We start from the raw sequence: 12,261 nt of genomic DNA, 5'->3' as shown, positions 1-12,261 counted from the left end.
TATTTACCGATGAAGCAACATTCACAAATCCCGGGAATGTTAATTTGCATAACGTGCATTTTGGGCAGCGGAAAATCCACATTGGCTCCGACAGGTTGAACATGAAAAACAATGGTCTGTGAATGTATAGTGTGGTATCATCGGTGATAAAATTATTGGACCTTATTTCATCAATGGAAATTTGAATGGCCACGTCTATGCTAATTTTCTTAAGGATACATTGGGTCTTTTGCTAGAAGAGTTACCTTTGTTTACACGACAAACCATGTGGTATCAACATGATGAATGCCCAGCACATTATTCATCGATTGCGCGAAGGGAACTCGATGAAAAATTTCGAATCCAATATCGTGGCCAGCTCGTTCACCAGACATAACACCTTTAGATTTCTTTCTGTGGGGAACACTGAAAGAGAAAGTGTACAAAGAAGTACCAACTACATCTCACGATATGCAACAGCGAATTATTGCAGCCTGTGCGTCAATAAGTTCTGACGCTGTAAGACTTGCAAGTGAATCAATCGTAAAAAGAATCCAACGGTGCATTGACAGTGATGGTCATCATCATTTCGAACACCTACTATAAACATGTTTCATTTACTACCAAAACCGTAAGTATTATCGCCTTTCTCTACTTTCTATGACCTTCAATGACCTTGTGTAATAGGTCGTTGAACTCGTTTTAAGATCCTCTATCGTGATACGGAAGCAAAAACATACCGATCCATTTGAAAAAATGGATGTGACCTTGAAATGTCCAAAGTACCTCCACCTGCAAAAAAACTATTATCGCCACCCAATAGCGCCCTTACTTTAGCAAATATTTCTGTGCAACTTATAGTTTCGAAGATATCTGAGGTGCTAATTGTTACTGCCCCACCCTGTATATTAGAGGGTAACACCGGTTAGGTTTGGGTTAGGTCTGGTATTTGCCATGATCTGGCTCATGCTTTCGCATTTTTCGCATACTTGTTGGCCAGATCCTGGGCGTTTTCTGGTTTGGATCACATAGTAATGTGGTATCACACTGAAACAGTGAGTTAATCTTGGATTCAATCTATATTTTAGAGGATAACACCGGTTAGGTCAGGGTTAGGTCTCGTATTTTCCATCATCTGGCTCATACATTTGCATTTTTTCCGTACTTTTTGACAAGATCCTGGGCGTTTTCAGGTTTGGATCATATAGTAATATGGTACCACACTGAAACAGTGAGTTAAACCTGGATTCGATCTATATTTTAGAGGATAACACCGGTTAGGTCGGGGTTAGGTGTGTTATTTGCCATCATCTGGCTCATACTTTCACATTTTTGGCATACTTGATTGCAAGATTCTGGGCTTTTTCTGGTTCGGATCACGTAGTAATGTGGTACCACACTGCAACAGTGAGTTAAACCTGGATTCAATCTGTATTTCAGAGAATAACACCGGTTAGGTCAGGGTTAGGTCTGGTATTTGCCATCATCTGGCTCATACGTTCGCATTTTCCCATACTTTTTGACAAGATCCTGGGCTTTTTCCTGGTTTCGATCACGTAGGAATGTGGTACCTCACCGAAAAAGGCAACTAAACCTGGTTACGATTAATACTAGTAGGTGAGTAAGGGGAGTTCTGGACAGGGGGCTCCGAGGGGGGGTGCGGGTGAGGGGGAGATGAGGGTGAGGGGGGGGGGCCTGTGCGCCGGAGTGGCGGGCCCGTGGTGGGTCCGTCGGGGGGCAGTCGGAGTGGGAGGTCGGTAACTATTACCGACAGTCGATAATTGGTATCTACGGTCGGTAATTAGTATCTATGGTTGGTAATTAGTATTTATGGTCGGTAATTGGTATCAACGATCGATAATTGACCTTAACGGCTGGTAATTAGCAGAGGTTAGAAAATGAAAGAGGGTAATTACCTGGTATCGATAAAAAGGGAAGGGGGGATAAAAGAGATGCATCTGGTAAAAAGAAGTGGTAATTATCAAAGGTAATTTGCAGAGGTCGATAATGAGGAGGTGGGGAAAGAAATTAGACGTCTTTTGACTATTTCGAAATTTTATTCCACAAAAATTAGATACTGTTTTTATTTTTAATTATTAATAGCATCATATAAAATGTTATCCAGCGCATATGCCAACAGCTCGCAATCTACAGGCGAATTTTTATCGTAATATTCACGAAGGATTTTGTCTGCATCACGTTTACGCATAATACTATTGCGTTTTAAAATATTTGTAAATTCTTGGTATTTCTCACCAACATAGTGCGCATTTTGGCATAGCCACGAATATGCATGCTCGATGCACTGTTCCAGTTCGAATAAAAACAATAGAGTTGTCGGTTTCATATGCATGCAAGCATCATGCAATTTCACTTGTACAATGTTCATATCACGCATTGCAACAACCGTAAGCACCAAATCACAAATTGATAACGATGTTGGAGAAGGAGCTGATAGCACATGTTGTTTGATGTCCTCGCGTTTCTAAATAAACACCATCCATGTTGAGTAAGACAGCAACAATTTATTTCCTCGAGTATCGCCAAGTATAATTTCCACGGCGGATACAGGTCCTACACCGATTGCAATATCCAAATACTTGTATGCTGTGGATGTGAGGGCAAACCTCCTTCCCAGTATATGAGGCGTTGGATGCTGTTTCTTGCTACTGTTACATGTAGAAAAGTAAATAAAGAATAAAAGGTTAAAATAATGACAATAAGTAATAACAATAAGAAAAAATGGATAAGAAAAAAATTGTGGTAATAATACTTACTCGTTACTTGTGCATGCTGTATCGCAAGGAATGCAATAATTCATTTTTTCAGAAAAAATTTGAACGTAGAATTCAATAGATAATGTTTCACGACGATACTATCAAACGAGTGTGAATATTGTGCAGCACTTAAATGCAACGTTGCATCATATGTATCAGGGAAGCGGGTGGCGCGTAGTGGGGGAAGGAATTTTTTATATCACGTGTTCTTCTTCTGTGAAAAGTGCAACTTTTTCTTGAACATGTCTAAACATGCAACTTCTGCAAAGCGTATAACATTACACACAAATTGTGCGAGCTATTGGGGTCCTAATCATTTTACGTACACGCTATTCATATTCTTATTTTATGTCGCATGTTCTTCTTTTGCGAAGAGCGCAACGTTTTTTTTTTCTTTTTTTTTGCAAGACGTTTTAGATTACACTGAACACGTGCAAAAACGCAACTTCTGCAAACGTATACATTGCATTCACAGGCAAAGAATTCTGTAACATATATATATGGAGACCCTTACCATGGGAAAGAAATTAGATACCATGTTTTGATGATTTAAAAATATGATATATTTATTAAAGCAATGAATAATTATGTTACAAAACATTACTTTTGTGGATCCACGAATTGTGCGAGTTATTGAGCCCCAACCATTTTACGTACACGTTGTTCTCCCTTTTTACTATTTTATGTTACATGTTCTTCTGCGAGAAGCGCAACGTTTTTTTTGCAAAGTGTTTTAGATTATACTGAACATGTGCAAAAACGTATACAATGCATTTGTGGACGAACACATGCAAAAAAAAAACACAACCTCTGCAAAACGTATAACAGCGCATTCGCGGACACAGATTTCTGTAATATATCGCGAGCATTACCGAAAGCATCATCGGGAACAGTGATTTTTTGTAATATATTGTATGCATCACTATACACATTAACACAAAAGACGACAGTATGGATCATCAAGAGCAGGAGCTGTACGAGCAAGCCGCTCAATTAAGGTCGATGGAAGAATACAATTTATGGGAACATCGATTTGGCGATTATCTCGATTCGTTGGAGGAACGAAGCCGAATCAAGAGACTGCGACTCTCAATCGGTGAAAAACAATCATTGATTGCTCGTATCGCTAGATTAGAAAGTCTAAAATATTCGACACGTAATCGATTTGTACATGCGGGTGCTGGACATAGTGCAAGACTCAGATGGCATGAAATTGATACGGCTTTCGTTAACCGTATATTGACCGGTGCAGTGATAAATTCTAACCACATAGAACCTCGCAATTTTCTCGAAGATGCGAGGGATATTGTAGTCGATCATGTGCGAAACATTGTGCTGAAACATGATAGTGTAAAAATAAATACTATACTTAACGGTGAATTTGTGGCTGGTAACAAATGTGCAAACAAAAGTGTTAACACGAAAAATTGTGAACTTTTTCGCTTGTCTGACCTACGCGAATGGTATGATTTACGTGTCATCGAACCCATTCTAGCATCCTTAGACGAGTTTCAGGAACGCGATAGTGGGTGGGCGCTGTCGCGTATACTGAATTTAATTGTTAATGTAAATAAATATATGCCGATGTATGCAGGATGTGCCATACAATTACCGCGAGAGGTACGACTAAAGAAAGCAGTAATCAATGTATGCTCGACGGACAATGCATGTTTTGCGTGGTCGGTGGTGGCCGCTCTGTATCCAGCCGAAAGTCACGTATCTCTCGCATCGTCATATCCTCATTATACAACAGTGTTGAATATCCAGGATATTGAATTTCCAATGACATTGAACCAAATTAAAAAGTTTGAACATATCAACAACATCTCCATCAATGTCTATACCATTGAGAATAAGAAGGTGTTACCAATACGAGTCACTGATAAGAAGATGGAAAGACATGTCAATTTGTTGTATTTCGAAGGAGCAAACGACGTGGGACATTTCACATGGATTAAGAACTTATCTCGCCTCGTATGCACACAATTGAGTAAACATAATGGCAGGAAATACTTTTGTGATAGATATGTATATAATAAATCTTTTAAATATTTTATGTTAGATAAAAATTATGTCTGTTATTGCAGATGCTTACACTACTTTAGTTCGAATGAGAAGCTGGAAGCTCACACCATGGATTGTGAGAAGATGAACGATTGCGCAATCATATTGCCAAATGATGATTGCAGTAAGTGGCTCAGCTTCAGCAACTACAACAGGAAAGAGCGTGTTCCGTTTATCGTGTATGCCGATCTGGAATGCATCCTGGAGAAAACGGATACTGATCGAGAAGCGTCAAGATCGAGTATTTAGAGTGGGATATTATGTGCGGTGCTCGTACGACGACTCGTTATCTACGTTTCAATGTTGTCGCGATCCTGATTGCGTATCATGGTTTGTGAGACAACTTCAAGATTTGTCACATCGTGTAAAGTCCATCTTATCGACCAATGTACCCATGGAAAATTTATCAGCTGAACAATTACGAAATTTTAATACGGCAACACACTGCCATATATGCGAAACACCGTTTACGCGAGATGATATGCGGGTACGCGATCATTGCCACTTAACCGGTCGGTACAGAGGTCCTGCACATTCAAATCACAATCTAAATTATAAAGACGCATTTGTCATCCCTATAGTCTTTCACAATTTATCCAGTTATGATTCACATTTTATTATCAAGGAGATAGCCACAGCATTTGAGGGTGATGTCACTGTATTGCCGATAACAAAAGAGAAGTACATTTCATTTACAAAATACGTTGAAAACGCGAATGAAGAATCAAACTTGCGCAAGCGCATAAAATTGCAATTCATCGATTCATTTAAATTTTTAAATACAAGTCTCGAGAAATTGGTATCTTTTCTTAGTAAAGATAAACTCGAAATTACACGGTCCGAGTTTCAAAAATTATCTGCGGAAGATTTTGATTTATTGACGCGAAAAGGGGTGTTTCCATACGAGTACATTGACTGTATTGAAAAGTTGGACCAATCATGTTTACGATCACGCAATTCATTTTACAGTTCCTTAACTGGCGATACAGTATCCGAAAATGACTACGCACACGCTGTCAACGTGTGGAAGCGGTTCTCCATTGAAACGCTCGGCGAGTACAGCGATTTGTATCTGAAGACGGATGTCTTGCTGTTGGCTGATATTTTTGAAAATTTTCGCAATAGTTGCATCGCAAGTTATGGACTCGACCCCGCACACTATAATACTTTGCCTGGTTTTACGTGGGATGCCATGCTGAAGCATACACGTATCAATTTCGAACTTCTTACCGATATCGACATGGTCCTATTTATCGAACGTGGTATACGTGGTGGTTTGAGTCAATGTTCCAACAGACGCGCGCGAGCCAACAACAAGTACATGCAGTCGCACGATCCATCGCAACCGTCGTCATATTTAATGTATTTCGATGTAAATAATTTGTACGGCTGGGCAATGTGTCAACCATTACCATACACCAATTTTCAGTGGGCCAACAACAAAGATGTAGATGTAATGACCGTAGCGTTAGACTCATCGACGGGGTATATTTTGGAAGTCGACCTGGAGTATCCGCAACATCTGCATGATTCGCACACTGACCTACCGTTCTGCCCAACACATGATAAACCGCCTGGCAAGCGCCAGGAGAAGCTCCTCGCGACTCTATACGATAAGAAGCGTTACGTAATACACTATCGCAATCTGCAGCAATGTATACGTCACGGCCTTCGCGTAACTGAAGTTCACCGCGTATTACAGTTTTCCGAATCCCCATGGCTTCGCGATTACATTGAACTAAATACAAAGTTCAGAACTCTTGCTACAAACGATTTTGAGAAAAATTTATATAAGTTAATGAATAATGCAGTGTTTGGTAAAACCATGGAGAATGTGCGCAATCATGTAGATGTAAAATTAGTAACGAAATGGGGAGGGAGATACGGTGCAGAGGCACTGATCGCTAAGCCCAATTTCCACAGTCGCAGCATATTTTCGGAAAACCTAGTTGCGATCGAACTGCATAAATTGTTCGTAAAATTTAACAAACCAATCTATGTGGGCATGTGTATACTAGATATATCTAAGATTTGCTTGTATGAATTCTATCACGATTACATGTTACCCACACAGGAATAAATGTAAAATTATGTACACCGATACAGACAGTCTAATCTGCCACATCGAGTGTGACGATATTTATGAACTTATGATACGCGATATTACCCGCTTTGACACGAGCGATTATCCCACAGATAATCGATATGGTATTCCGCTTGCTAATAAGAAGGTACCAGGTTTAATGAAAGATGAAAATAATGGTGCGATTATGACGGAATTTGTTGGATTGAGAGCGAAAATGTATGCCATACAAGTCGATGGTAAGAAAGATACGAAAAAGGTGAAAGGTGTCAAGAGTAATGCTGTAGCGCGAACTATAACATTTGATGATTATGTGCAATGTTTGATGGGTGAGGTTGAAAAGATTTGTCACCAATCGTGTATAAGAACCATGTTGCATGAAGCGTACACGGTATCAGAAACAAAAATTGCTTTGAGTCCATACGATGACGAACGATATATTGTACCATATTCAACCAAGACGCTGCCATGGGGGCATTATAAAATGCCGCTTTAGACATACCAGTATACATATGTGTTTAAAGATTTGCATAATGCCGAGCGATTATTCTCGGCCGCAATTACCGTTAATCCTGTTAACGTACAATTCGAAGGAGATTATCTCTAATAGGATTTGTATAGCAAGCAGTGATAGAAAAACGCGTGTATTACTAGTTTTTCTGGCATCGGTAACGGCTCATTACCTTCGATTCGGGTGTGCCAACGATGTTGATGACGTCAGTATCGTGAGAGAGTAGCGCGCAAATAATTAGACAAAGATAGACTGCCGAAATTTGGACAGCGCCGCGGAACGGCTAATTGGAGCAACGCGGCGACGTTTTCGGCTGTCAATCGACACAGTCCAACAACGACTTCTGCGAGAGACACTTCGGCTCCCGATCGCGTCTGACCAGAATTCGAACACGACTTGAGAAATAAATTCTTAAATTATTGGATTGCTTTTTCAAAAATAAAAGGTGCTACGAGCAGATGTTCAGTCTGGTGCTGGTCCTCGAATTGACCTCGCACAGCTGAGAATTCAAAAGCTCGGATAAAAGAGTGGGAATTATTTCACTTTTTGCTTGCTAAACGAATCGGGTTCCGATTCGTGCAAAGGCATCTCGAAGTTTCGCTCGGGAAATTCCCAGACAAGCTTCCGATTAAATATTGTTCAGTTTGGAGGAATCGAGAATACACCGATAAGGTGCTCGACCTCCCTGGTAACTACAAGGTCGTTTCGAGCGTATAAACGTTTGAGACACAAAGAAGTGGACGAATACCGTTCAAACTTCTTTGGGATTGCTATACGGCTTAGGAGACACCGAAGGGAAGAACCTACGTGGCGAACCTCCAGGTGGGCTCACTGGGGTCAGGTCAACGTCCACCTTGGACGTGTGACATTCGGTCTTTGCCTCCTTATCTCTACAGACCCCGCCGGTGTAACGTTTAGAGGAGCACCAGTGCGGAGAGGTAACGGAGTCGTGGGTCAGGCTCCCACGTAGTTCAAAATACCGCTTCGAATCACATCGAGTGGTGCATTCGTGCAGTGAACAACGTGCTGTCGGTAGGGATGTGCAGCCCGTCTCATGAGAAAATCGAGCGGGTTCGAGCGGGTTCGAGCAGGCTCCCGAGACATTCGAACTCTCGGGCGGCTCGACCAATCGACTTTACGCTACAGTTGGACTGTTTGTTGGGTATTTGATAGTAATAAGAACATAAAAGCATATGAATATGTTTTTTAACATATATGTATTAATATTTTATTTGAAGTTTTCATGTAACAAGCATAGTCATCGTAAATTTACTTGCAACAATCGCACTCGTGTTTGCATTACTACGTTTCCGGCAGTAGAAAATAAGCGTTCGCTTTTTACTTGTGTTGCTGGTACAGCAAGACAATCTTTAGCTGCTCGTGACAGTATTGGAAATCGTGTTTGATTTGATTTCCAGCAGTCTATAATATTTGTTTTCCGCGGTACTACATTTTCGGCCAAGTATGTCTGTATTTCTCTATTTTTACGCGTTGTAAACGTTTCTGTTCCTTCTTCTGTGTTGGCCAGCGTCTTGTCAAAAAAGTGAAATAATTTTTAGTTTCTTACACCTAATCAATAAATTATAATACAATGATGAATTTTGAAATTGATGAAATTAAAAAATAAAAAGAATAAGAATACATATGTTTAACTTTACGAACGTACAGCTTTTACTGGTGCTTGGAATGTTGCCCTGTTCTTTGTTGTTATCGTTCGTTTCATTGTAAATTGTGGAAATTCTTTTATTAAATTGTTCTTGTATTATATGTTTTTTCTGTCGATTGCAACAAGTGGTCTTTAAAACGTGGGTCTAGTAGCATCCTGTGATAGTATGTCCAATTACTTTGAATAATTGGTTGAAAACGTTGCTGCAAGTAAAATATTATATTTTTCATTTAATATAATTTCTTATGTTTATTTTTTAATATTGTTTTATTGTAGTTTTCCGATAAATAATTAAAATTACCTTCAATGCGTTTTGAACGCTGTTGGAAATATTTGTAATTAATGCGTTTTCTGCCGATTTTTCTTTTAATATATGCATTAATGGAAAATACATGGGGAAGTAGTGGGATATGGTAGGATACGGGCTACGGGATAAGGGCTTCCATGAAATTCCACTCTTCTATACTTGAATTATCTGGCATGTATTCTTCAGATAATATTTCAACGATTCGACGATTTTTGTAACACAATAAGTCTTTTGAACATGGCATATGTCGAATTCCACCGTGTATCTACTACCTGAATTAATTCTAATGGTGGTTGTTTATCGTCCAAGGTTTTCTGTACATTCAGAAATTGTTCTCTAGCAGTGGTCGATTTTGCAAAAAAGCTAACTATGGATCGGCATTTTTTCCGGAGGTCTTTGTATTCTTTACAATTTTTCATGGGAAATTTTATTACTAATTGTAAACAATGCTGGAAAGAGGGAATCCTCGTCCACTTTTCGTATGTATTTATTGCTTTTGCCATGTCGCGACCATTATCGGTAGTAAAAAATGCAGGTTTTTCTATGTCGATATTCCATGTTTGCAGTGAATTTAATATGGTGCTTTGTGTGTATTTGTGAGTATGCTTTTCCGATACATGTTCTAAATCTAGTATATAGTGTTTTAACTGAAATTCCGGTTTATAATTATGTAGTGTACTATTAACGACATGTAACTTTGCACAGCTCGCGACGTCCAGCCGTCCGTCGTAAATGCAAATATAGTGTTGCCTGTTATTGAGATAATATGAATTAAACAACATGTCATATAAAAAAACAAAGAATAATTAGAAAAGAAAGTATTACTAAAATATTAAGTCGAATCGATACCTGTGGATATTTCCTTTTTGACGTGTACTCTCAGATCCTCGTACATTTTTGGGATAATTTTTCGGAAAAACGTGGTCCGTGAAGGAATTTTATATCTCGGTTCTGCAATATTTATTAATGTTCGGAATCCATCGTCATCAACGATACTATACGGTTGCAGATCTCGTGTCATCATGCGTGCAATGCCATGCGTCAACTGTTGCGCTCTAGTTGAATTTTCGTCCAAATACGACGTAGTTTTTTCTTTGTTGGGATCGGCTTCGGTTGATGTTGACGTCGATCTCGAATGAATTATTATACTATGCATTGTTCTTACATGCCGTAGAAGAGAACATATGTTGCTGTGTTTCATTTCCTATTCTTTATTACAAATATTGCACTGGGCTGTGGCAGAATTTAATTTCTGAAAATGGTTCGAAACGTCGCTTATAAAACGATTAGATTACACAGAACTTTCACTGATACGAGATTTAGAAGACGCAGTAATCATATTTTCCTCATCACAGCTCATAATTGTAATTTTAAAATAGAATAATATAGTAATAAATAATATAATACAAGTATAAGAGATTAATATAACGGAATATATAAATAAGAAAAAATTAAAATAATAAAATAAAATAATGGAATAAAACGATAATGAATAAAAATAAAATACTAGAATAGAGCTGAGGAAATATAAAAAAATTTCATGTTGCTTGGACTACGATTGACTAAAGACTGAAGATTGAGCTTGAACCATGCATCGTCGATTCGTCAAGCCAAAGCTAGATAATCTAAACCTAAACATTTCCCGACTGTTTATAGTAGAGAAAGCGAGAAAACTCAGAATGTGATTCACTTTCTTTACTTAAAAATTCCTTGCACCGCGGAGCACAGTCCCTTCTTTAGGTGTCGTAACGTTCGTTAACGTACGTTCGTAAACTTACACATATGTAGTCTTATTCTTTTTATTTTTTAATTTCATCAATTTCAAAATTCATCATTGTATTATAATTTATTGATTAGGTGTAAGAAACTAAAAATTATTTCACTTTTTTGACAAGACGCTGGCCAACACAGAAGAAGGAACAGAAACGTTTACAACGCGTGAAAATAGAGAAATACAGACATACTTGGCCGAAAATGTAGTACAAGAAAATTTCATATTCATAATAACTTTCCATTAATCAAAACTAATAAAATTCTAAATTGAAATGTTGCATAATATAAAAATACTTTTTAATTTATTCAAATGCAATTTATTAAATATCTCAAAAGAAGAAATATATGACTTACAATTAGACCACTTTCATAATTATGGGAACGTATAATATGCTATTTAGAAAGATAGCATTCTTAAGTTGGAAATTATTTCATAACTTTAAAGATTGTGAAATAGTAACCAAGAAGGAGAAAGCAAGGCTTTAGAGTCACCAATTTAGTTTAAATTTTGCAGAATGGTAGATTTTACTCCCTTGTTGCTGAAAATATACATTATGCTTAAAAAGAAAAGAAAATATATATTATTTGCCATTCCTTAAATTCAATTCTGTTCAGGATTATTACTATGTAATGATTTAGTGTAGCGACAAATAATAGTCTTTACGCTTTGCTTTTACATATCTTTTTTATATATAAAAAATAATATCGTATAATTTTTTACATATAAAAATACATAATGGAATTTAAATAAATTTGAAATTAAATGTCTTTACTTGCTGAAAACTTGTAAAAATTTAATTTGTCGTAAGAAAACATAAAAAAATAAATTATGGTTAAAGAGAAAAAGCTAGAGAAACGATCATTTATATAAATATTTATTGCAATTATAGCAAAGTTAGAATGGATTCACAATCTTCAACTTTACAATTAGTTAATATTTCCGGTACGAGTAATTGTCAGTTTAATAAAAAATTTAATGGAAAGTAACTATTAAAGGATGCTATATGCTAATGTAATTATTTGAAAATTTATGTAATCCACCATTAGTTCGTTATTTTTTAAATACTTTAAAGAAAAGTTGATCTCCATTTACGAGCATCA

General features: G+C 37.6%; 1 protein-coding gene across 1 annotated transcript in view; it reads left to right on the top strand.

Moving 5' to 3' along the window:
* Positions 1-10,450, top strand: part of LOC143348782 (uncharacterized) — an 81,237-nt gene extending 70,787 nt beyond the window's left edge. Inside the window, exons 2-3 of the mRNA XM_076779378.1 lie at positions 3,700-4,784; positions 10,397-10,450. Of these exons, the coding sequence (XP_076635493.1) occupies positions 3,700-4,784; positions 10,397-10,450 (1,139 nt within the window). The remainder of the gene's footprint in view (positions 1-3,699; positions 4,785-10,396) is intronic.
* Positions 10,451-12,261: the final 1,811 nt, after the last annotated feature.

The sequence above is a fragment of the Colletes latitarsis genome, chromosome 12 (assembly GCF_051014445.1).
Source record: "Colletes latitarsis isolate SP2378_abdomen chromosome 12, iyColLati1, whole genome shotgun sequence".
Lineage (NCBI taxonomy): Eukaryota > Metazoa > Arthropoda > Insecta > Hymenoptera > Colletidae > Colletes > Colletes latitarsis.
This window is presented reverse-complemented; position numbering and strand designations above follow the sequence as displayed.